Genomic DNA, 27,520 nt, shown 5'->3' on the forward strand with positions numbered 1-27,520 from the left:
GCTTTATTTCTGTGGTGTGGAACCGAACCTGCAATATCTCAGAGCTACGCCTGTTAATTAGAAAATTGTTTAAAATACAAATGTGGGATTCATTACTGTTTTAGCAGTGACTTTTACTGTATAACAGTAGTATTATTCAGCACAGGATGATGGCTTTGATTTTACTTTAAAGGTAGAATGTATATAAATGAACGTAACTTTTTAGTCAAACTGTGTTTAAAAATGTGTGTTTGTCTCCTACAGTACTACCCTGTACAGATTATGCCCCTCGAGCAAATGATTTCACTTCACAGATGTATCCAGCAAAGTAAGTCTTCTGAAATTGGTTACCTACTAGTTTTGTGGCGAATCAGTTTGCTTGTGTTTTTGTATCCAATCGTAAGCTTTGCATTTCAACGTGTTTTTAAAGCAGTTTTTTTTATTTATATAAATGTTTGACCCCTTTCTAACATTAGGCACTATGTTAAAGGGACAGTAAACACCATGTAATTACAACAATTTTCTGTTGTGTTATTAAACAATAACATATCAGCCAAGTCTTGACATTTTTAAAACAAATTAACATCCTTTACCCCCCCTTGCAATTATTTTTCAATAGCCAACCACCATTTGCCTTCTTCGAAGGAGCCAATTTAGGCTTTAGTAAGCAGGCTAGCCGCGTCCATAAAGTTAGTATAAAATGCATTTATATGCACTTGTTATTAATGGGATTTAAACCTAATTTCTTTTACAAGATACGATGAGTCCACGGATTTCATCCTTATGGGATATCGCCTCCTGGTCAGCAGGCGGAGGCAAAGAGCACCACAGCAGAGCTGTATATATATATATATATAGCTCCTCCCTTCCCTCCCACTCCAGTCATTCTCTTTGCCTGTGTTAGTGATAGGAAGAGGTAAAGTGAGGTGTTAGTTATAGGTTCTTCAATCAAGAGTTTATTATTTTTAAAGTGGTGCCACAGTGTGCTACTTTGTTCTGAGGTGTAGCCTAGACCAGATCAGTTTCTTCAGTAATACGAGAAGCATTTGGTGGCTTTAAAGCAATGGGAACTTGTGGGACATAATTCTCACTGCGCCTCCCATACACTTTTGCTGCCCTATTTGGGGAAAAATATCTGAGGGAGCTTACTCAGTGTTTTCCTTGTAATCCTCAGGTCCATGTGAGCAGTAGGACTTCACACGCTTGGGAGCTGCCTTTGCTGTCGGCAGTTGGTGAGGTAAGTGCCTTTTTTTATTTCTGGGCATAGATAAGAAGAAGGACTCAGAAGAAGTTGGCCACTCACATGGTGAATTGACGCCCTTAGAGAATGAGAGGGGCTATTTATTCAGGTATGTTTCTCCCTTCATGGGAGACTATTCTAGACAGCAAGTGTACAGCTACACATGGGAATTTACTCTCCCGGCGGTTTCCTTAGAAAATACATGAGGCTCGGGAGATGTCTGTGCTGAGTGGAAACTTAGGGGGTATTTCCCTAGGAGTATTCAAATTCCTCTTGCAATCTCTCATCTCCCGGTGATTACATGCCGACTGTGAGATGAATGTGAGACTCCTTCACTTGAGATAGGGAACCTAAGGGGACAGTTGTGCACTTTTTTCTTTATTAGTGGGGCTCTCTGTGACTTTCCCCGGTGGTCATAGAAGATTTGCTGGCCGGACATTGATTTTGTGTTTCAAAGTTGGCCGAGTCTCGGTATTTGCGAAGCACTTTGTTTACATTGTGAGTCTGTTTTATATCCCGGCGGTTCATTAAACTACCATGCCGCCCGGGAGATAAATGTTGTCGCCTCCCACGAAGGGCGGTCCTGAAGGTGTGGCGCGCTCATTCTTTTCTATCCATTATACAGCAGAGGGTTAATCTAAATGAGGTGTCTTTTAGGATGTAGCTTACGGCTCCTTGTTATACCTTGTTAGTTTATTTAGGAGCATGACCGGTTTTACATTTTTACTGTAAGGGGTCCGTTAACTCCCGTTAGTCACATCTAATTTAAATATGGCAACCGGGAGAGCGTGTACATTACGCCCACAAAGGGCGGGCTTAACTCTGGCCTCTCTTTCTCAGCGGCGCATTAGTACGGACTGTATGCTGGCTGTGTTTACACATGGGAGGCGGAACTTGGAGCCGTCTTTAGCTGCGCTCGTTTTCTGTTTTCCTTGACGGATGCAGCTCTTCCCCTCTGTGTGTCCGGATAGCGTTGCCATTACACTCCGGTTTTAGTCTAAGATACGTGGGGAATGAGTATTAGAGTACCTCTGTAAGCCTTTCTGAGGTTAATTCTGTAGTGTGTGCTGTCGCATTGTTTCTGATTTAAAGTGACAGTCATAAACAAACATTTGCTATTTAAGAGTACGGTATGGCTGTTCATTGAACGGCTGACAGTATTTCCATATAGTGACACATAAGTATACAAGGACCAGTTGCCTTTGCCCTTAAAGAGACAGTATTCTGTGAAAACTGTTTATAACAATAAATTGACAATTTATCCTTATAAGGTTGTGCTGTTTGGCTTGACTGTGGTCATTTTAGCAGCAATTCTCCTGTAGTGTGCCACATATTATGGCCCACATGCGGTGCTCTGCGGCATCCTTTCACCACTTTTTTTTCTCACTATTTTGGGTCTAGGATTTTTATGGCTGCATGCAGTGCTCTGCGGTTCCTTTCAGTTTTTATATGGAATTGTGGCACATGACATCGCTTGTTTCATGTTTTTAGCGATGTGTATTAACAGCAATGTTAACTCTTTTCAATTGGATTGTTTTCTGCACAACAGAAATAAGTTTATTTAAAAAAATAAAAAAAGGCTGTTTTAATCTTTTTCTAAGACCCTCTCCTCTTAAAGATATTACTATTGGGGAGTATGTGGACGATGGTCATTTTACCACATTCCTACAGTGCCCACAACATATTAGGTGTCCTTTTGTGGTCTAATTTGGGGACTTGCGAACTGGAGTGTTTGCATGTTCAATCTCACATGCTACTGCAGTGTCATTTTCTCCTGTCCCTCATGTATCCTGTGTTTTATTAACAAGTGGAGGGCTCCGACTTTTTTCTAGTATGCTATTTTTCATGAGATACACCCTTTTCAGCTAAGGAGGCTGGATAGTCATTCCTGGGGTTAGAATGGATTCAGCTGGGCTACAAGACTTGCTACTTCCTAAGGAGGTAGTTGCTTCTTTCAATTATTTAGAAAGGGTCGTACTCCAGGGCTTCCAACCACTTTCAGCGGTGTCACCGTCACTAGAGTGACGGCTCTTTGACTGCTGTACTTTTTCAGTTAAAAAGTCTTATGGATAAATCCAGGATATGATTTGAACTTATTAGTTTGCTAAATTCGACTTTTCTGCAGATCACAAAATTTTGCTGCATTTCGAATTTTAAGGGAACCACCCCTTTCTCTTCTTTTAAACTGGAAGATATCTATTCGCAAGCCAAATCTACCTGGAGACCTAACCAGTGTTGGCACAAGGGTAAACAATCCAATATCAATGTAAAGGCAAAAAATGAGGCACCGGATGGTTTTCAAAATGCAAATGTCCTTTATTCAAAGTGTATAAAAAAGAATCACAACCAGAGTTGCATGGGAAAAGCGTAAACCTCAGGGCTAGGTGGAGTAGTGGTCACCCACGTACCCTAACGCTGACATGTTTCGGCAAAAGCCGTAATCGTAGCTGTAGGGTAAAAGCCAGGCCTTCCTTTTAAAAGAACAGTTCACCTGTGATAGGTTAAAAAACATTACGTGGTTGATGCACAGCTCCACCTATGGGTCAACATGTGTATATATATACTGCCCTGATTGGAAGTTAACTATTCATTATCCACTACATACAATACATGTTAGAGACAACTTGGTAATTTTACCCATATCAAATAGAGCTAAATTAAACTAGGCTCATTACATATTTTACTGTGAATCTCTACACAGAATGATGGAAACAAAGTTAATAAGAGTCGCATACGTCTGCTTACTTTAAACAGCATTGTGTACAATTGTACTATTACAATGGTGGATGGCTCTATTTATTGATTTATCATTCTGTCTCAGTTATGTATTAAGATTATGGAGGATTGGGATACCCAGTTAGATAGGTTAGATAAATGTCAAATAGAGAGAAAAAGATATGAAAACTAAAAAATAATAAACAATAACAACTAATAATACTATTATTCACCTTTTTATAATGAACTTGATTGAGGACTATGTGTAAGGGAATACTTGTGTATATCATGTGTAGTGATATGGTATAGATAATCCACTATCACTATTTATACACTGTCCATTGTGAAGTAATGTATATACAGAAACACAGGCTAACACCAGAAGTTAATAAGGTCATATTCAGAGTTGAGCCCATTGGGCATTCTGGTGTGTAGCCTGTGTATCCAGAATACCTCCCTTTTAAGAAGCAAGGTGTCCCTGCCACCTCCTCTGTTTGTACCAACAACTTCAACAATCGTCCATGACAATGTCCCTGGATTTTTGTTGTGTTTAACCTTAAAATGGTTCACCAGGGGGGTGGTTAGTTTGCCCCTTTTAATGTCATTTATATGTTCCCTTATCCTGGTCCTTACTTGTCTGGACGTTTGTCCTGCATATTGAATGTCACAAGAGTCACAACTAAGGAGATATACTGCATATGTTGACCTACAATTAAAGAGCGCTCTGTGTGCAAATGTCTCTCCAGAATAGGCGCTTCTGAATATATTACCCAATTTGACATGACTACATGCTATGCAGTTTGTAAAACTACATTTGTAAACTCCTTTGCAACTTAGCCAGGAGGATGCACTAGTCTCATCCAGTTTCAATTGTGTAGGTGCCACATAATTTACTATAGTTTTGCCTCTCTTGAAGGCAAATCTCAATTTGTGTGATGCAATCTGTGTAAGGTCATCATCTGACCTCAAAAGTGACAAGTGTCTACGTATAATATTACATATCTGGTAATATTGTTTGCTGAACTGAGTCACAAACGTTAATTGTTCATTCTTCGCATCACATTCTGTGGATTTGTCTTTAAGTAAGTTGGCCCTCTCAATGGCCCTTACTTCATCCCGGGCCCTAATAATATCCTGTTTAGGGTACCCCCTCTCAAGGAATTTTTCACATAATTCCATCTCATGTTTAGAATGTTCACTTGCTTTGGTACAATTTCTTTTTACCCTAGTGAATTGTCCTTTCAATACCGACTTAAATACCTGCTTAGGGTGACTACTATGGGCGTGCAATAGGGTGTTCCTGGTTATGGGTTTTCTGTAGAGCTCCACCTTTATATGATCAGTTCCCTCACCATGGAGGGTGACATCCAAAAAGTTCATTTTGGAGTGCCCAAAATCATGGGTAAATTTGGGGTTTGAGAGGAGCTTCAAGGCACCTTTAGTAAGGGGTTTATGTGAGTTTGTATTACTTAACCAAGTGATGTGTCAACAGGTGCTGCATTAACTGTGTTGTGATAAACAATCCAATAGACCCGCTGCTGTTCCCAAGTCAGCATGACGGGTTGGCCCCCGATCCGGAACTGGATCTAGTAGGGGGCAGACTGTCTTTCTTCATCCAGACATGGATGAGAGATGTTCCAGATCCCTGGGAATTAGAGAGAGTGTCTCAGGGATACAATCTGGAATTCGGAAATTCTTCCCCTAGAGGAAGGTTTCTTCTTTCTCGATTGTCTGTAGTCCAGATACAGAGAGAGGCGTTCTTACGCTGTGTAAGAGACCTATCCTTCTTGGGAGTAATTTGTCCCGTTCCAATTCAGGAACAGGGACAGGACCTATCTTAGACCTCATGAGTCTAAACAAGTTTCTCAGAGTTCCATCTTTCAAGATGAAAAATATTCGTACCTTTTTTCCATTGATCCAGGAGGGTCAATTTATGACTACCATGGATTGAAGGGATGCATATCTTCATGTTCCTATCCACAGAGATCATCACAAGTTTCTGAGGTTTGTCTTTCTGGACAGACATTTTCAGTTTGTGGCTCTACCTTTCGGGCTGGCCACGGCGCCCAGAATTTTCACAACGGTTCTGGGGTCTCTGCTGGCGGTTCTCAGGTCGCGGGAGTTGCGCCTTCTCTGGACGATATTCTGATCCAGGCGTCTCATACCGACATTGTTCTGTCCTTTCTAAGGACTCACGGGTGGAAAGTGACTCTAGAAAAGAGTTTGTTAGTTCCACAGACAAGGGTTCCTTTCTTGGGAACTCTAATCAACTCTCTATCCATGAAGATCTTTTTGACGGAAGTCAGAAAGTTACAGATTCTGAATACATGCCGAACCCTTCAGTCCAATCATCGGCTGTCAGTGGCTCAGTGCATGGAGGCAATTGGATTGATGGTAGCGGCAATGGACGTCATTCAGTTTGCTTGTTTTCATCTCAGACCTCTGCAACTTAGCATGCTCAGACAGTGGAATGGAGATTATGCAAATTTGTCTCCTCAAATAGATCTAGATCAGGAGACGAAGGACTCTCTCTTCTATGGTGATTGTCGCTGGATCATCTGTCCCAGGGGACAGGCTTCCGCAGACCCTCATGGGTGATAGTGGCAACGGACGCCAGTCTGATAGGATGGGGAGCAGTCTGGAACTCCCTGAGGGCTCAGGGTGTATGGACTCGATCGGAGTCTCTACTTCCCATCAATGTCCTAGAGTTGAGAGCTATATTCAATGAGCTTAAGGCTTGGCCTCAAATGGCTAATGCCAAATTCATCAGATTTCAGTCGGACAACATTACGACATCAGGTAGGAACAAGGAGTTCCTTAGCGATGACAGAAGTATAATTCAGTGGGCGGAGGCTCACTCTTGTTATCTGTCGGTGATCCACATCTCAGATGTGGAAAACTGGGAAGCGGATTTTCTGAGCACACAGACTTTTCATCCGGGAACCTGATTCTCAGATGGGGCAGGCCGGAGTTGGCTCTTAAGGCATCTCATCAGAATGCCAAGCTTCCGAGATACGGGTCCAGGGATCCCCAGGCCGAGCTGATAAGATGCCTTGGCTGTGCCTTGGTCTTTCAACCTAGCTTATGTGTTCCCTCAATTTGCTCTCCTTCCCCGGGTGATTGCTCGAGTCAAACAGGAGAGGGCATCGGTGATCCTCATCGCTCCTGCGTTGCCTCGCAGGACTTGGTATGCCGATCTGGTGGACATGTCATCTCAGCCACCATGGCAGCTTCCATTGAGAAAAGACCTCATTCAGGGACCCTTCCATCATCCGAATCTCATTTCTCTGCAGCTAACTGCTTGGAGATTGAACGCTTGATTTTATCTAAGCGAGGGTTTTCTGATTTGGTCATTGATACCTTTATTCAGGCACGTAAGCCTGTTACTAGAAAGATTTACCGTAAGATATGGCGTAAATATCTTTATTGGTGCCAATCCAAGGGCTTCTCATGGAGTAGGGTTAGGATTCCCAGGATTTTGTCTTTTCTCCAAGAAGGATTGGAGAAAGGGTTGTCAGCTAGTTCCTTAACGGGACAGATTTCTGCTTTGTCTATTTTGCTACACAAGCGTCTGGCAGATGTTCCAGATGTTCAATCTTTTTGTCAGGCTCTGACTAGAATCAGGCCTGTGTTTAGACAAATTGCTCCTCCTTGGAGTTTGAATTTAGTTAATGTTCTTCAAGGGGTTCCGTTTGAACCTATGCATTCCATAGATATTAAGTTATTCTCTTGGAAAGTTTTATTTTTGGCCGCTTTTTTTTCTGCTCGCAGAGTTTCTGGGCTTGCGGCATTACAATGTGCTTCTCCTTATCTTATTTTTCATTCCGATAAGGTGGTCTTACGTACCAAACCTGGTTTTCTTCCTAAGGTTGTTTCAAATAAAAATATTAACCAGGAAATTGTTGTCCCTTCCTTGTGGCCTAATCCTTCTTCTAAGAATTAGCGACTGTTGCATATTTTGGACGTGGTCCGTGCCTTGACGTTTTACTCACAGGCCACTACGGCTTTTCGTCAATCATCTTCCCTGTTTGTTGTGTTTTTTTCTGGGAGGCATAGGGGTCATAAAGCTACGGCTACCTCTTTCTCTTTGGCTGAAGAGTATCATCCGTTTTGCATATGAGACTGCTGGACGGCAGCCTCCTGATCGAATTACGGCTCCTTCCATTAGGGCTGTGGCTTCCTCATGGGCATTCAAAAATTATGCTTCTGTTGAACAGATTTGCAAAGTTGCAACTTGGTCTTCTCTTCACACTTTTTCCAAATTTTACAAATCTGATACTTTTACATTGTCAGAGGCTGTTTTTGGGAAGAAAGTTCTTCAAGCAGTGGTTCCTTCCGTTTAGGTTCCCTGTCTTGTCCCTACCCTTTCATCTGTGTCCTATAGCTTTGGTATTGTATCCCATAAGTAAGGATGAAATCCGTGGACTCATCGTATCTTGTAAAAGAAAAGGAAATTTATGCTTACCTGATAAATTTGTTTCTTTTACGATACGATGAGTCCACGGCCCACCCTGTTTTTGTACGACAGGTCTTTTATTTTTGTTAAACTTCAGTCACCTCTGCACCTTGGCTTTTCCTTTCTCTTCCTAACTTCGGTCGAATGACTGGAGTGGGAGGGAAGGGAGGAGCTATATATACAGCTCTGCTGTGGTGTTCTTTGCCTCCTCCTGCTGACCAGGAGGCGTAATCCCACAAGTAAGGATGAAATCCGGGTACTCATCGTATCATAAAAGAAACAAATTTATCAGGTAAGCATAAATTTCCTTTTTTTTTTGGGTTCACGATTCAGAAAGGGCATTCAATTTTAAGCAACTTTCTTATTTATTTACCCCTATTAATTTTTCTTCGTTCTCTTGGTATCTTTATTTGAAAAGCAGGAATGTAAGTTTATGAGCATTTTTGGTTCAGCACCCTGGGTAGCTCTTGCTAATTGGTGGCTATATTTAGATAATAAGAGTAAATTAGAAAATTGCTTAAAAATGCAAGCTTCATTTCAAGCCTTTATTTCTAAATGTTTCAATTCACATGGCTTTTGCTTATTGTATACAACATATTCAGACTCAACCATAATCTGGAACAATTCAAGCAGTAAAAGGACAGGTACAATTATAGCACAATAAAACTATATTTTTTTGGCACATTTTATCAGCTGAGCGATACTGGTCTAAGATATGGGCTCTGGAAAAAACTTCCCCCGCCCAGGAGAAAACATTAGAATGTGTAATTTAAACCCTGCAACAGATGTGATTAAGAAAATGCCACTAGAGGACAGGGAGTAGTGTCTGCCCCAGATGATAATATAATCCGCTGCACAGTAGAGTGAAAACGGAGGATGACAGTAACCTTTTCTGCATATAAGCAGTTTGTAATGCTTTTCCGTTTTGAAGCTCAGAATACATAGAATTGAGTTTTTCTTATCATGTGTTCACATAGTTTGTAAATTATTAGCTCAGGAGTGTGCATCTCCGTCCCTCTAAGGTCAGCAACAGGCTAGATTTTTTTGGATTTATTTGTCTTTACCATATCTGTTCCCCATCTTCAAAGAGAGGGATTATGCAATTTAAATATGGCTGAGGCCCTTGAAAACAAGAGCTTTATTTGGCTATGTTACTAATAAATTAACTGAATATTAAGTGTAGTACTTTCTAAGTTTAATGTGACGACATTGTGTAAAATTAGTTTATCATTAAAAGGATTGTCTAGTCCAGTGTTTCTCAACCATGGTCCTCAAGTACCCCCAACAGGCCAGGATTTCATTATAGCTGAACCAGTGCACAGGGGAAATAGTCAGCTGATCAGTAACCATGGTTACTAACAAGCTCTTAGCCATCTGCTGATTATTTCACCTGTGCACTGGTTCAGCTATAATGAAAATCTGGCCTGTTGGGGGGTACTTGATGACAGTTGTTGAGAAACAATGGTCTAGTCAAACTTTTTTTCTTTGATTCAGATAGAGCATGTAATTTTAAGCAACTTCTAATTTACTCCTATTACCAATTCTTTGTTCTTTTGGTATCTTTATTTGAAAAACCAAGAATGTAAGCTTAGGAGCTGGCCCCTTTTTGGTTCAGCACCTGGGTTGGGTACTGCTTGCTAATTGGTGTCTTAATGTAGCCACCAATCAGCAAGCACTACCTAGGTGCTGAACCAAAAATGGGTCTGCTCCTAAGGTTACATTCTTGTTTTTTCAAATAAAGATAGCAAGAGAGAGAAGAAAAATTGATAATTGGTATAAATTAGAAAGTTGCTTAAATTGTATAGTGTAGTTGACTGGTTTTCAAACCTGTCCTCATCCTCCCCAACAGGCCAGGTGTTTTGGATTACCTTGGATAAGAGCAGGTTAATAACCCTGTTTACTAATCAGCTGATTATTTCACCTGTGCTCTAGTTCAGATATCCTCAAAATGTGATCTGTTAGGGAGGCCTGAGAACAGGTTTGAAAACCAGTGCTCTATCTGAATCATGAAAGTTTTAATTTTCACTAGAATATCCCTTTAATGTTTTTTCCCAGTGACTTGTTATAGCAGCAACAGAGTATAAAATGTACGAGAAATTACTCCTTCAGACTTGTTTTTGTATATGAAATAGCAGTTTTTTTTGTTCTTTGATGCCACAACCCATTAAAATGGACTGAAAAGGGAAATCAGGTTTGTGTACACCCATAATTTCATTAGAGCTGCAACAACTATTCGTCATAATAGATTATCAAAATAGTTGTCAACGAATCTCATAATCGATTAGTTGGTTTGCAATTAGTTGGTCTGTACATGACTCCAATGAGCTCCTGCACATGGTATTGTGTTTTATGGTTATGTCCTTAGCCTAAAGGACGTCTACAGACATTTACTTTTCACTTTTTCAGGACAGTATAAGTTTACAACTACCCCTGGCTTATGCGCAACCCAGATATAATAGTCATCATTTGGATTGTTTATTTTAAATCTGATGATTTGGAACTATGCTTTTCATGATATAGTGCCAAGCTTGTTAGTTACACCTAGCCCCTAGATTGATGGGAGTTATTTAAATTGCACTATTATCTGTTTGCACAATTATTAGCGTATTGCTTGCTATTGCTGATTATATGTACTGTATAAATAAATGTGTATGGCTTTGTCCTGTTATTGATATATTGTCCTTAGCGCTTTTGATATGTTTTTTTATTATTTTTTTATATTTTTAATAAATTAGTGATAGTATGTACCAGATTCAACCTTTATAAGTATATATCTGTTATTTCTTTCATGTAATTAGCAAGAGTCCATGAGCTAGTGACATATGGGATATACATTCCTACCAGGAGGGGCAAAGTTTCCCAAACCTCAAAATGCCTATAAATACACCCCTCACCACACCCACAAATCAGTTTTACAAACTTTGCCTCCTATGGAGGTGGTGAAGTAAGTTTGTGCTAGATTCTACGTTGATATGCGCTCCGCAGCAGGTTGGAGCCCGGGTTTCCTCTCAGCGTGCAGTGAATGTCAGAGGGATGTGAGGAGAGTATTGCCTATTTGAATTCAATGATCTCCTTCTACGGGGTCTATTTCATAGGTTCTCTGTTATCGGTCGTAGAGATTCATCTCTTACCTCCCTTTTCAGATCGACGATATACTCTTATATATACCATTACCTCTACTGATTCTCGTTTCAGTACTGGTTTGGCTTTCTACTACTTGTAGATGAGTGTCCTGGGGTAAGTAAGTCTTATTTTCTGTGACACTCTAAGCTATGGTTGGGCACTTTTATATAAAGTTCTAAATATATGTATTCAAACATTTATTTGCCTTGACTCAGGATGTTCAACGTTCCTTATTTCAGACAGTCAGTTTCATATTTGGGATAATGCATATGAATAAATCAATTTTTTTCTTACCTTAAAATTTGACTTTTTCCCTGTGGGCTGTTAGGCTCGCGGGGGCTGAAAATGCTTGCGTCATTTTTTACGTTTTTTTGCGCCAAAGGTGTCGGCGTTCCGGATGTGGCGTCATTTTTGGCGCCAAAAGCATTTAGGCGCCAAATAATGTGGGCATCTTTTTTTGGCGCTAAAAAATATGGGCGTCACTATTGTCTCCACATTATTTAAGTCTCATTATTTATTGCTTCTGGTTGCTAGAAGCTTGTTCACTGGCATTTTTTCCCATTCCTGAAACTGTCATTTAAGGAATTTGATAAATTTTGCATTATATGTTGTTTTTTCTATTACATATTGCAAGATGTCCCAGATTGACACTGAGTCAGAAGATACTTCTGGAAAAACGCTGCCTGGTGCTGGATCTACCAAAGTTAAGTGTATCTGCTGTAAACTTGTGGTATCTGTTCCTCCAGCTGTTGTTTGTAATGAATGTCATGACAAACTTGTTAATGCAGATAATATTTCCTTTAGTAATGTTACATTACCTGTTGCTGTTCCGTCAACATCTAATACTCAGAGTGTTCCTGTTAACATAAGAGATTTTGTTTCTAAATCCATTAAGAAGGCTATGTCTGTTATTCCTCCTTCTAGTAAACGTAAAAGGTCTTTTAAAACTTCTCATTTTTCAGATGAATTTTTAAATGAACATCATCATTCTGATTCTGACAATGGTTCCTCTGGTTCAGAGGATTCTGTCTCAGAGGTTGATGCTGATAAATCTTCATATTTATTCAAAATGGAATTTATTCGTTCTTTACTTAAAGAAGTCTTAATTGCATTAGAAATAGAGGATTCTGGTCCTCTTGATACTAAATCTAAACGTTTAAATAAGGTTTTTCAATCTCCTGTAGTTATTCCAGAAGTTTTTCCTGTCCCTGATGCTATTTCTGAAGTAATCTCCAGGGAATGGAATAATTTGGGTAATATGTTTACTCCTCCTAAACGTTTTAAGCAATTATATCCTGTGCCATCTGACAGATTAGAATTTTGGGACAAAATCCCTAAGGTTGATGGGGCAGTCTCTACTCTTGCTAAACGTACTACTATTCCTACGGCAGATAGTACTTCCTTTAAGGATCCTTTAGATAGGAAGATTGAATCCTTTCTAAGAAAAGCTTACTTATGTTCAGGTAATCTTCTTAGACCTGCTATATATTTAGCGGATGTTGCTGCAGCTTCAACTTTTTGGTTAGAAGCTTTAGCGCAACAAGTAACAGATCATAATTCTCATAGCATTGTTAATCTTCTTCAACATGCTAATAACTTTATTTGTGATGCCATCTTTGATATCATTAGAGTTGATGTCAGGTATATGTCTCTAGCTATTTTAGCTAGAAGAGCTTTATGGCTTAAAACTTGGAATGCTGATATGTCTTCTAAGTCTACTTTGCTTTCCCTTTCTTTCCAGGGTAATACATTATTTGGTTCTCAGTTGGATTCTATTATTTCAACTGTTACTGGAGGGAAAGGAACTTTTTTACCACAGGATAAAAAATCTAAAGGTAAATTTAGGTCTAATAATCGTTTTCGTTCCTTTTTCCCTTCACCCACAGGAGCGGTATCAGTTTGGAAACCATCTCCAGTCTGGAATAAATCCAAGCCTTTTAGAAAACCAAAGCCAGCTCCCAAGTCCACATGAAGGTGCGGTCCTCATTCCAGCTCAGCTGGTAGGGGGCAGATTACGATTTTCCAAAGAAATTTGGATCAAATCAATTCACAATCTTTGGATTCAGAACATTGTTTCAGAAGGGTACAGAATTGGCTTCAAGATAAGGCCTCCTGCAAAGAGATTTTTTCTTTCCCGTGTCCCAGTAAATCCAGCGAAGGCTCTAGCATTTCTGAAATGTGTTTCAGATCTAGAGTTGGCTGGAGTAATTATGCCAGTTCCAGTTCTGGAACAGGGGCTGGGGTTTTATTCAAATCTCTTCATTGTACCAAAGAAGGAGAATTCCTTCAGACCAGTTCTGGATCTAAAAATATTGAATCGTTATGTAAGGATACCAACATTCAAAATGGTAACTATAAGGACTATCCTGCGTTTTGTTCAGCAAGGGCATTATATGTCCACAATAGATTTACAGGATGCATATCTGCATATTCCGATTCATCCAGATCACTATCAGTTTCTGAGATTCTCTTTCCTAGACAAGCATTACCAGTTTGTGGCTCTGCCGTTTGGCCTAGCAACAGCTCCAAGAATTTTTACAAAGGTTCTCGGTGAACTTCCGTCTGTAATCAGAGAACAGGGTATTGTGGTATTTCCTTATTTGGACGATATCTTGGTACTTGCTCAGTCTTCACATTTAGCAGAATCTCATACGAATCGACTCGTGTTGTTTCTTCAAGATCATGGTTGGAGGATCAATTTACCGAAAAGTTAATTGATTCCTCAGACAAGGGTAACCTTTTTAGGTTTCCAGATAGATTCAGTGTCCATGACTCTGTCTCTGACAGACAAGAGACGTCTAAAATTGATCTCAGCTTGTCGAAACCTTCAATCACAATCATTCCCTTCGGTAGCCTTATGCATGGAAATTCTAGGTCTTATGACTGCTGCATCGGATGCGATCCCCTTTGCTCGTTTTCACATGCGACCTCTTCAGCTCTGTATGCTGAACCAGTGGTGCAGGGATTACACAAAGATATCTCAATATCTTTAAAACCGATTGTACGACACTCTCTGACGTGGTGGACAGATCACCATCGTTTAGTTCAGGGGGCTTCTTTTGTTCTTCCGACCTGGACTGTAATTTCAACAGATGCAAGTCTGACAGGTTGGGGAGCTGTTTGGGGGTCTCTGACAGCACAAGGGGTTTGGGAATCTCAGGAGGTGAGATTGCCAATCAATATTTTGGAACTCCGTGCAATTTTCAGAGCTCTTCAGTCATGGCCTCTTCTAAAGAGAGAATCGTTCATTTGTTTTCAGACAGACAATGTCACAACTGTGGCATATATCAATCATCAAGGAGAGGGACTCAGTCCTCTGGCTATGAAAGAAGTATCTCGAATACTGGGAAGGGGGCGGAATCCAGCTCCTGTCTAATTTCTGCGGTTCATATCCCAGGTATAGACAATTGGGAAGCGGATTATCTCAGTCGCCAAACGTTACATCCGGGCGAATGGTCTCTTCACCCAGAGGTATTTCTTCAGATTGTTCAAATGTGGGGACTTCCAGAAATAGATCTGATGGCTTCTCATCTAAACAAGAAACTTCCCAGGTATCTGTCCAGATCCAGGGATCCTCAAGCGGAAGCATCATCCTGCCTATATCTTTCCGCCACTAGTTCTTCTTCCAAGAGTAATCTCCAAGATTCTGAAGGAATGCTCGTTTGTTCTGCTGGTGGCTCCAGCATGGCCTCACAGGTTTTGGTATGCGGATCTTGCCCGGATGGCCTCTTGCCAACCGTGGACTCTTCCGTTAAGACCAGACCTTCTGTCACAAGGTCCTTTTTTCCATCAGTATCTCAAATCCTTAAATTTAAAGGTATGGAGATTGAACGCTTGATTCTTAGTCAAAGAGGTTTCTCTGACTCTGTGATTAATACTATGTTACAGGCTCGTAAAACTGTATCTAGGAAGATATATTATAGAGTCTGGAAGACTTACATTTCTTGGTGTCTTTCTCATCATTTTTCCTGGCATTCTTTTAGAATTCCGAGAATTTTACAGTTTCTTCAGGATGGTTTGGATAAAGGTTTGTCTGCAAGTTCCTTGAAAGGACAAATCTCTGCTCTTTCTGTTCTTTTTCACAGAAAGATTGCTAATCTTCCTGATATTCATTGTTTTGTACAAGCTTTGGTTCGTATAAAACCTGTCATTAAGTCAATTTCTCCTCCTTGGAGTTTGAATTTGGTTCTGGGGGCTCTTCAAGCTCCTCCGTTTGAACCTATGCATTCATTGGACATTAAATTACTTTCTTGGAAAGTTTTGTTTCTTTTGGCCATCTCTTCTGCTAGAAGAGTTTCTGAATTATCTGCTCTTTCTTGTGAGTCTCCTTTTCTGATTTTTCATCAGGATAAGGCGGTGTTGCGAACTTCTTTTAAATTTTTACCTAAGGTTGTGAATTCTAACAACATTAGTAGAGAAATTGTGGTTCCTTCATTATGTCCTAATCCTAAGAATTCTAAGGAGAGATCATTGCATTCTTTGGATGTAGTTAGAGCTTTGAAATATTATGTTGAAGCCACTAAGAATTTCCGAAAGACTTCTAGTCTATTTATCTTTTCCGGTTCTAGGAAAGGTCAGAAGGCCTCTGCCATTTCTTTGGCATCTTGGTTGAAATCTTTAATTCATCATGCTTATGTTGAGTCGGGTAAAACTCCGCCTCAAAGGATTACAGCTCATTCTACTAGGTCAGTTGCTACTTCCTGGGCGTTTAGGAATGAAGCTTCGGTTGATCAGATTTGCAAAGCAGCAACTTGGTCTTCTTTGCATACTTTTACTAAATTCTACCATTTTGATGTGTTTTCTTCTTCTGAAGCAGTTTTTGGTAGAGAAGTACTTCAGGCAGCTGTTTCAGTTTGATTCTTCTGCTTATAATTTCAGTTTTTTTCATTATAAGATTTAAACTTTGTTTTGGGTGTGGATTATTTTCAGCGGAATTGGCTGTCTTTATTTTATCCCTCCCTCTCTAGTGACTTGAGTGGAAGATCCACATCTTGGGTAGTCATTATCCCATACGTCACTAGCTCATGGACTCTTGCTAATTACATGAAAGAAAACATAATTTATGTAAGAACTTACCTGATAAATTCATTTCTTTCATATTAGCAAGAGTCCATGAGGCCCACCCTTTTTTGTGGTGGTTATGATTTTTTTGTATAAAGCACAATTATTCCAATTCCTTATTTTTTATGCTTTCGCACTTTTTCTTATCACCCCACTTCTTGGCTATGCGTTAAACTGATTTGTGGGTGTGGTGAGGGGTGTATTTATAGGCATTTTGAGGTTTGGGAAACTTTGCCCCTCCTGGTAGGAATGTATATCCCATACGTCACTAGCTGATGGACTCTTGCTAATATGAAAGAAATGAATTTATCAGGTAAGTTCTTACATAAATTATGTTTTTTAGAGCGGACTAGATATTTTCCCCTAACCTTATAGTTGGTTATTTACCAGTGCATATAGATATTCAAGACATTTTTTATGTTAGAATGAAGTCAAGGGTTACTTTGAGAGGCCCCTTGCCAAGGAGGAAAACACTTAGCATTGGCGAAGCTAACAAAGATAAATATCCCATTTTGATGAAATTGGCAATACCCTACTTATGCATCTCAAGCACCTCAACACCATCTGAGTGCCTCTTCTCTGCGGCAGGAAATATAGCTGCAAACAGAGAACCAGCCTTAGCCAGAAGGATGTGAACATGTTTCTGAAAGAGTGAATAACAGAATGTTATTAACAGTGATAGTCTAACTCTTTCTAGTTCTACCTCTAATAGGTTTTGGTTTGTTTAATTATAAAACTGTGCTCTGCTGCTTAAAAATTAACAAACTGTTGTGTTAATGTAAAGTTTTAGTTTGAAGTTTATATTTGTAACACTCAGTATGTGGATTTTATTTAAAATATAGAAAACCATTATTGATCGATTAGTCGATTAATTTAAAAAATAATAGGCCAATAAATCGATTATGAGAATGTTTAGTTGCGGCCCTAGCTTTCCTATTTTACTTCTTTCTGTGTATCAAAGCCCAATACTTAGAGAGAACTGAAAAGTTAAATTGTATTACTTATAACTATAGTATACCGAACTAAACTATTTTGGATTTGCCTAGGGGTCGCTGTTATTTATACCAAACTTGAACTGTCAATGGGTTTATATTACCAAAAAAACCCTCCAAAAATTATATTCTTATAAAAGGGAAAAAACATAGACAATTGTTATGTACAAATATTAAAAAGGTGTATCATATATTATCTATTGTTATCAGATGTCATCAACAGTGTCTTACATTAGCACTGATACCATTTGATAAGTGATAGTCCAAGCGTGTTAATGATGGTCCCTTTATTATTAATACAAAGTACAAAGTGTACATTATATGAGAAATTTCCAGAATGTAGTCCTCGTGAGGCCGCGATCTCCTTGCAACCTCTATGAACCAATCAATCCATCTGTGGAAAAGAACACAAACACCGGAGGTTGTACATTCCCCCTAGTATATCAATTGTCTATACTAGGGGGAATATACAACCCCAGAATTTTACAATTGTTTTTTAAACCGTTTTAATAAATACTTTTATTGCTGGAAGCACAAGTCTGGTCTTTTGGAGTGAAAAGGGAAGAGTGAGACCATCCCATCACCTGAATCAGTGAGCTGGGACACTGAGAGATCCCAGTCTTCCTCATTCAGCACATTGGTGCTGCCACATTTGTGAGTATATCCACAACTGGTTTTCTCTCTTTGGCTAGTATCCTTACTGAGTCACACTAGGAGGCGCCCTCTGGTTTTTGTGTTCTTTTACACAGATCGATAAATTGTATTACTTACCTACCCGCCCCGCACCTAGTGTAATTTCTTACATAGCTTTTATATAGCGAAAAGAGCATTAGGTAAAGGAGCTATTTGTAAACAATTGTAGAAAAAAATTAATACACCCCAGCAGGTAAAATTGGATATATTTGGAGCCAAATAAAGTGCACTGCCCTTTTTAAGTTCTGCTTTCTGTATGCACATTAATTGATGATACTTATGTGCTGCAATGTAAACTCTTTTTTTTTTTTTTTAAATCTTTGCTTGACAGGCCATATACACACATCCTTTCTGTACCAGTAGCAGAATCGATGACCACATACAACGGACAGACTCCCTATCAAGCACTGCAGCCTTCTCAGCCATACACAGCATATCCTCAGGGATCTCAAAATTATGGTCTACCTCCCTTTGGTAAATTTGAATTTTTGTTTCATAAAAACCTTTTTGGGGAAAGGGGAGTGGAACTGCAGGGTTCGCCTAATAGGATTGTATCTTTCTGGAAACTGATATAGTAAGAAAAAATATTTTCTCTTGACACAAATAAATGTAGCTTAATTCTTGTATTGCTAAACTATCACTAAATCAGGTTTTAGTTTGAATAAGCAGAATCTGCTACCATCCAGACTAGAATATGTATGTACGGTTTGTTATTTAGGTTTATACTAGCATAACTTATCTTTGCTTTTCATCTTGAATGTTATCTATACAGGGACCATGCACACAGATCAATGGAGTTAAGAAGTAACTGGCTGGTGCATTGTAATACTTTTCAGTATTTTATAACATTTTTAGTTAAACAATTCTCTGGATAACATAAATAACTTTAAATAATTTTATTATCGGTTATTTGTAGAGCGCCAACAGATTCTGCAGCACTCTAAACAAAGGCATGGCAACATTTATAGGGATCAAGTGGGTAGAGGGCCCAACGAGAGTTGCAGTGTTGTACTCCGCTATTATGAAGGTGATCTGCGAACAGCTGGGCTTCTAGGCTTACATGCTAAGAGGGTTCAAGGGGATAACAAAGGAGGAGAGGAACTAGGGTTAGAATGGTTAGTGTAGGTTGTATGCATCCCAGAACAGGAGTCGTGAGGGAGCGCTTGAAACTTTCAAAACTAGGGAAGAGTCTTGTGGAGAGAGGCAGAGTTTCACAAGATAGGAGCCAGTCTGGAGAAGTCCTGAAGATGGGAATGAGGAGGTAACGAGAGAGGAGGAGATTGTGAACAGAGTGAAAGGGATGGGAGGGAAAGTATCTGGAGATAAGGTCTGAAATATAGGGCGGAGCAGTGCAGTTGAGGGCCTTGTATGTCAGAGTCAGAATTTTGTGTTTAATTCTGGAGGCAAGAGGAAACCAGTGAAGGGATTGACAGAGAGGTGCAGCAGATGAAGCTTTGAAGGGATGGGATCAAGGGATGGGTAGTGAGGTCAGAGGACAGTATAATAGCAGAAACTTCAACCTCAGTAACAGGGGCGAAAGAGCTGAATTTTTGGCTATGTGGGCTTTGAATAATTGCAAGCATCTGAGGGGATGGGAGACTGGTAGTATGTTAAGAGAGCATTTTTGGTTTTGATGGTCAATTTTGTTATTGAAGTGGCTGGCAAAACCTTGAGGTGAGAGAAAAGTTGTGGTAGGAGGTGCAGTGGGCGGAAAAGAGTATTAAAAGTGTAGAACAGATGTTTTGGGTTTGAAGAAAGAGTAGAGAAGTAGTCTTGCTTAGAATGGTTAAGGGCAGGATAGTAGGAGTTCAAGATTAACTTGCTTTAATGCTGTAACAAGCCTAAAAAAAGAGCTAATTTTAACTTAATTTGGGCTTAATTTTTATCTGGGTGGTATGCCATTAAATAGGTCCTGGGGAGAACGCAAAATATTTTCACGAGTTTTGTGAGCAGATATTAACAAAGTAAACAATTTTACAAGATTAATAGTGGTTACTTTTATCATCATGAGGTAATCATGACAGTGTTATTTACCAATAATAATAAAAGAAAGAAAAAAAATTAGATAAGTTAAATGTCAACATACAAAAAAACCACAGTCCTTTAGAGCATTATCATTTTAGCTTTAAAGGGACAGTATACACCAGTTTTCATATTACTGCATGTAATAGACACTACTATAAAGAAGAATATACATAGATACTGATCTTAAAAACAAGTATAACATTTTTTAAAAACTTACTTAGAAACCCATGGGGAAACATGAAGAGCAGACCCCCCCTTCCCTGCATATTAAAGGGGCAGTAAACCTAAACAAAAATGTTATATAATTCTGCACATAGAACATTTATTTAGTGCCAACTTTAGTAGAAATTTGTAGAACGCCGCTCCTGGCTCTACTGAGCCGGTCTGGTCTTTTCAGAAGTGCATCACAGCACGCGGTCTATTCACAGCTGGCCCGATCGTGCCATTAAACTCGATGTAGCTCGTTCCTGCTATCAGGGGAGGGAGTGGTCTCTCAATCCAGATGTATTTTGTCAGATTGTTCAGATGTGGGGTCTTCCCGAAATGGATCTGATGGCTTCCCATCTAAATAAGAAGCTTCCCAGGTACCTTTCTAGGTCCAGGGATCCTCAGGCGCAGATGGTGGATGTGTTAGCAGTTCCTTGGTTTTACCAACCTGCTTACAGTTTTCCACCTCTAGTTCTTCTTCCAAGGCAGTGGAGGCTCCTCCAGTTGTGCACATTCGCACGTGAACCCCCCAGGGGCAAGGAGGGGGAAAAAAATTGAGCAAAAAAAAAAATTGTTTAATTTTTTTTTTATTACTGTGTGTAAGTGTTAATTAATATATAATATTATTAAATATACATTGATTTCAAGTCCACTGTCTGAGTGTATGTATGTAGCCCAGTGAGTCCATTAATATATATTGTTGTAAGCAAAGCAGGAGGGAGCTAGGACCAGGCGGACACAGAGCAGAGCCAGAGCAGAGAGACTGCAGGATTTCAGCTCAGGCTCAGCTGACGTTACCAGACCACACGCATCGCGTCAGTCACTAGCTTCTCACTCCTCCTCCTCCAGGCTGCTCTGGCACTGCGCGCACACCAGTCAGTCACCACTCCCACAACAACGTTCTCACCTGACCTCCCTATCCTAACCTGATCGTACATGCGATTAAGCAAACCCCTATCCTGCACAGTGATCTCTATGCATCACTGTGCAGGCGTAGCTCCTCCCAGCCCGGCACTGCTAATAGACCCCTATTCGCACAGGCTGAAGTGTGCGAGCTGACTTCAGCCTGTGCTCTGGCTCCTCCCACAGTCTGCCTGTCAGTGCCTGATGCCCTGATCTCGCCTCTGATATGCTGTTGCGTACACGTAACCGCCCCCACAAGGCTCCTCCCCCTCAACGGCGCAAAAATCTCATTGAGGAGATAGCCGTTGAGCGGATTGTTTGCCTTAACTACCTTGTGGCTAGATTACGAGTTTTGCGGTATGAGTGAAAAAGGCTCTTTCTTTCATGTAATTAGCAAGAGTCCATGAGCTAGTGACGTATGGGATATACATTCCTACCAGGAGGGGCAAAGTTTCCCAAACCTCAAAATGCCTATAAATACACCCCTCACCACACCCACAAATCAGTTTTACAAACTTTGCCTCCTATGGAGGTGGTGAAGTAAGTTTGTGCTAGATTCTACGTTGATATGCGCTCCGCAGCAGGTTGGAGCCCGGTTTTCCTCTCAGCGTGCAGTGAATGTCAGAGGGATGTGAGGAGAGTATTGCCTATTTGAATTCAATGATCTCCTTCTACGGGGTCTATTTCATAGGTTCTCTGTTATCGGTCGTAGAGATTCATCTCTTACCTCCCTTTTCAGATCGACGATATACTCTTATTTATATACCATTACCTCTGCTGATTTTCGTTTCAGTACTGGTTTGGCTTTCTACAACATGTAGATGAGTGTCCTGGGGTAAGTAAGTCTTATTTTCTGTGACACTCTAAGCTATGGTTGGGCACTTTTTTATAAAGTTCTAAATATATGTATTCAAACATTTATTTGCCTTGACTCAGGATGTTCAACATTCCTTATTTCAGACAGTCAGTTTCATATTTGGGATAATGCATATGAATAAATCATTTTTTTCTTACCTTAAAATTTGACTTTTTTCCTGTGGGCTGTTAGGCTCGCGGGGGCTGAAAATGCTTCATTTTATTGCGTCATTCTTGGCGCGGACTTTTTTGGCGCAAAATTTTTTTTCTGTTTCCGCCGTCATACGTGTCGCCGGAAGTTGCGTCATTTTTGACGTTCTTTTGCGCCAAAAGTGTCGGCGTTCCGGATGTGGCGTCATTTTTGGCGCCAAAAGCATTTAGGCGCCAAATAATGTGGGCGTCATTTTTGGCGCTAAAAAAATATGGGCGTCACTATTGTCTCCACATTATTTAAGTCTCATTATTTATTGCTTCTGGTTGCTAGAAGCTTGTTCACTGGCATTTTTTCCCATTCCTGAAACTGTCATTTAAGGAATTTGATCAATTTTGCTTTATATGTTGTTTTTTCTATTACATATTGCAAGATGTCCCAAGTTGAAACTGAGTCAGAAGATACTTCTGGAAAATCGCTGCCTGGGGCTGGAGGTACCAAAGCTAAGTGTATCTGCTGTAAACTTATGGTATCTGTTCCTCCAGCTGTTTGTACTGTTTGTCATGACAAACTTGTTAATGCAGATAATATTTCCTTTAGTACTGTTACATTACCTGTTGCTGTTCCGTCAACATCTAATACTCAGAGTGTTCCTGATAACATAAGAGATTTTGTTTCTATATCCATTAAGAAGGCTATGTCTGTTATTCCTCCTTCTAGTAAATGTAAAAAGTCTTTTAAAACTTCTCATTTTTCAGATGAATTTTTAAATGAACATCATCATTCTGATTCTGATAATGGTTCTTCTGGTTCAGAGGATTCTGTCTCAGAGGTTGATTCTGATAAATCTTCATTTTCTCTTGTTAAGTGTGTTCAGTCCGCGGGTCATCCATTACTTATGGATATATTCTCTTCCCCAACAGGAAGTTGCAAGAGGATCACCCAAGCAGAGCTGCTATATAGCTCCTCCCCTCACATGTCATACCCAGTCATTCTCTTGCAACCCTCAACAAAGAAGGAGGTCGCGGGAGGAGTTGGAGTTTTTACTTAATTATTCTTCAATCAAAAGTTCGTTATTTTAAATGGCACCGGAGTGTGCTGTTTTTTTCTATCTCAGGCAGTATTTGGAAGAAGAAACTGCCTGCGTTTTCTATGATCTTAGCAGGCGTAACTAAGATCCACTGGCTGTTCTCGACATTCTGAGGAGTGGGGTAACTTCAGAACATGGGAATAGCATGCAGGGTCCACCGCAAATGAGGTATGTGCAGTACAATATTTTCTGGGAATGGAATTGACTAAGAAAATACTGCTGTTACCCGTATGATGTAAGTACAGCCTTAAATGCAGTAGTAGTGACTGGTATCAGGCTGATAAATGTATGCACAGTAGAGTTATTTTCTAGGGACTAGAATTTGACTGTGAAAATACTGTTAATACTGAAATAATGCTTAAGCCTTATCTGCAGTAGTAGCGACTGGTTGCAGGCTTAGTAAAAACTTTGCATGACATTTAAAGAAGTTTATTTTCAAAACGTTTACTGGCATGTTATTCGTTTTGTGAGGTACTTTGGTGATAAATCCTTTGGGCATGAATTTTTTTTCCACTTGGCTAACGTATATTTCTGCATAGAAACCGTTATATCAGGTCTCCCACTGTTGTAAATGAGCGGGAGGGGCCTCTTTTTAGCGCCTTGTTGCGCAGTTAAATTTCTAGCACAGTCTTCCTGCTTCTTCCTCCTTGATCCAGGACGTCTCTAGAGAGCTCAGGGGTCTTCAAAATTCATTTTTTGAGGGAGGTAATCAGTCACAGCAGACCTGTGACAGTGTGTTAGACTGTGATAAAAACGTTTTATATTAATTTGATATCCGTTTTTTTGGGTACTGAGGGGTTAATCATCCGGTTGATAATGGGTGCAATCCTCTGCTAATTAATACATTTAAAGAATTGTTGACTATAACTGAATTATTCTTTAGTTACTCAACTGTGTTTTTTTTTTAAAAGCGCTGCAGCGTTTTTTATATTGCTTGCAAACTTATTGAAAGTATTTTCCAAGCTTGCTAGCTTCATTGCTAGTCTGTTTAAACATGTCTGATACAGAGGAATCTGCTTGTTCATTATGTTTAAAAGCCGTTGTGGAGCCCAATAGAAATATGTGTACCAATTGTATTGATGTTACTTTGAAAAATCAATCTGTACCGCTTAAAAAATTATCACCAGACAACAAGGGGGCAGTTATGCCGTCTAACTCTCCTCACGTGTCAGTACCTTCGTCTCCCGCTCGGGAGGTGCGTGAGATTGAGGCGCCAAGTACATCAAGGCCCTTACAAATCACTTTACATGATATGGCTAATGTTATGAAAGAAGTATTATACAATATGCCAGAGTTAAGAGGCAAGCGCGACAGTTCTGGGTTAAGGACAGAGCGCGCCGATGACACGAGAGCCATGTCTGATACTGCGTCACAATTTGCAGAACATGAGGACGGAGAGCTTCATTCTGTGGGTGACGGTTCTGATTCGGGGAGACCGGATTCAGAAATTTCAAATTTTAAATTTAAGCTTGAGAACCTCCGCGTGTTGCTAGGGGAAGTGTTAGCGACTCTGAATGATTGTGACACGGTGGCAATCCCAGAGAAATTATGTAAGCTGGATAAATACTACGCGGTACCGGTGTGTACTGACGTTTTTCCTATACCAAAGAGGCTTACAGAGATTATTAGTAAGGAGTGGGATAGACCCGGTGTGCCTTTTTCCCCTCCTCCGATATTTAGAAAAATGTTCCCTATAGACGCCACCACACGAGACTTATGGCAGACGGTCCCTAAGGTGGAGGGAGCAGTTTCTACTTTAGCCAAGCATACCACTATCCCGGTGGAGGATAGCTGTGCTTTCTCAGATCCAATGGATAAAAAATTAGAGGGTTATCTTAAGAAAATGTTTATTCAACAAGGTTTTATATTACAGCCTCTTGCATGCATTGCGCCTGTCACTGCTGCAGCGGCATTCTGGTTTGAGTCTCTGGAAGAGGCGATTCGCACAGCACCATTGGATGAGTCTCTGAGCAAGATTAGAACCCTTAAGCTGGCTAATGCGTTTGTTTCGGATGCCGTAGTGCATTTAACCAAACTTACGGCTAAGAATTCCGGATTCGCCATACAGGCGCGCAGAGCGCTTTGGCTTAAATCCTGGTCAGCAGATGTAACTTCTAAGTCTAAATTACTAAACATTCCTTTCAAAGGGCAGACCTTATTCGGGCCCGGCTTGAAGGAAATTATTGCTGACATTACGGGAGGTAAGGGCCACACCCTTCCTCAGGACAGGGCCAAATCGAAGGCCAAACAGTCTAATTTTCGTGCCTTTCGTAATTTCAAGGCAGGAGCAGCATCAAATTCCTCCGCTCCAAAACAGGAAGGAACTACTGCTCGTTACAGACAGGGTTGGAAAGGCAACCAGTCATGGAACAAGGGCAAGCAGGACAGAAAGCCTACTTCCGCCCCTAAGACAGCATGAAGTCAGGGCCCCCTTTCCGGAGACGGATCTAGTGGGGGGCAGACTCTCTCTCTTCGCCCAGGCTTTGGGCAAGAGATGTACAGGATCCCTGGATGCTGGAGATTATATCTCAGGGATACCTTCTGGATTTCAAGACTTCTCCTCCACAAGGGAGGTTTCATCTGTCAAGGTTATCAACAAACCTAGTAAAGAAAGAGGCATTTCTACAATGTGTACAAGACCTCTTAGTGATGGGAGTGATCCACCCAGTTCCGCGGACGGAACAGGGGCAAGGGTTTTATTCGAATCTGTTTGTGGTTCCCAAGAAAGAGGGAACCTTCAGACCAATCTTAGATTTAAAAATCTTAAACAAATTCCTAAGGGTTCCATCGTTCAAGATGGAAACCATTCGGTCCATCCTACCCATGATCCAAGAGGGTCAATATATGACCACAGTGGATTTAAAGGATGCCTACCTTCACATACCGATTCACAAAGATCATTATCGGTACCTAAGGGTTGCCTTTCTAGACAGGCATTACCAGTTTGTAGCGCTTCCCTTTCGGGTTGGCTACGGCCCGAGAATTTTTACAAAGGTTTTGGGCTCTCTTTTGGCGGTACTAAGACCACGAGGCATAGCGGTGGCTCCGTACCTAGACGACATTCTGATACAAGCGTCAAGTTTTCAAAATGCAAAGTCTCATACAGAGATAGTTCTAGCATTTCTGAGGTTGCATGGGTGGAAAGTGAACGTGGAAAAGAGTTCTGTTACCACTCACAAGGGTCCCTTTTCTAGGGACTCTTATAGATTCTGTAGAGATGAAGATTTACCTGACGGAGTCCAGGCTATCAAAACTTCTCAATGCTTGCCGTGTCCTTCACTCCATTCCAAGCCCATCAGTAGCTCAGTGCATGGAAGTAATCGGCTTAATGGTCGCGGCAATGGACATAGTGCCATTTGCGTGCCTACATCTCAGACCGCTGCAACTATGCATGCTAAGTCAATGGAACAGGGATTACTCAGATCTGTCCCCTTTGCTAAATCTGGTCCAGGAGACCAGAGATTCTCTTCTCTGGTGGTTATCTCGGGTTCATCTGTCCAAAGGAATGTCCTTTCGCAGACCAGATTGGACGATTGTAACAACAGATGCCAGCCTACTAGGCTGGGGAGCAGTCTGGAACTCCCTGAAGGCTCATGGATCGTGGACTCAGGAGGAGAAACTCCTCCCAATTAACATTCTAGAATTAAGGGCAATATTCAATGCTCTTCTAGCTTGGCCTCAGTTGGCAACACTGAGGTTCATCAGATTTCAGTCGGACAACATCACGACTGTGGCTTACATCAATCATCAAGGGGGAACCAGGAGTTCCCTAGCGATGTTGGAAGTCTCGAAGATAATTCGCTGGGCAGAGTCTCACTCTTGCCACCTGTCAGCGATCTACATCCCAGGCGTGGAGAACTGGGAGGCGGATTTTTTAAGTCGCCAGACTTTTCATCCGGGGGAGTGGGAACTTCACCCGGAGGTATTTGCCCAACTAATTCTTCGTTGGGGCAAACCGGATCTGGATCTCATGGCATCTCGCCAGAACGCCAAGCTTCCTTGTTACGGATCCAGGTCCAGGGACCCGGGA

At 40.7% G+C, this 27,520-nt stretch overlaps 1 protein-coding gene across 2 annotated transcripts in view; it reads left to right on the forward strand.

Moving 5' to 3' along the window:
* Positions 1 to 27,520, forward strand: part of EYA3 (EYA transcriptional coactivator and phosphatase 3) — a 634,133-nt gene that overhangs the window by 115,643 nt on the left and 490,970 nt on the right. For both annotated transcript variants that reach the window (XM_053707122.1, XM_053707121.1), the window contains exons 5-6: positions 244 to 307; positions 18,591 to 18,733. In XM_053707122.1, coding sequence (XP_053563097.1) covers positions 244 to 307; positions 18,591 to 18,733 — 207 coding nt within the window. The remainder of the gene's footprint in view (positions 1 to 243; positions 308 to 18,590; positions 18,734 to 27,520) is intronic.

This window comes from Bombina bombina, chromosome 3, assembly GCF_027579735.1.
Source record: "Bombina bombina isolate aBomBom1 chromosome 3, aBomBom1.pri, whole genome shotgun sequence".
In the NCBI taxonomy this organism is placed as follows: domain Eukaryota; kingdom Metazoa; phylum Chordata; class Amphibia; order Anura; family Bombinatoridae; genus Bombina; species Bombina bombina.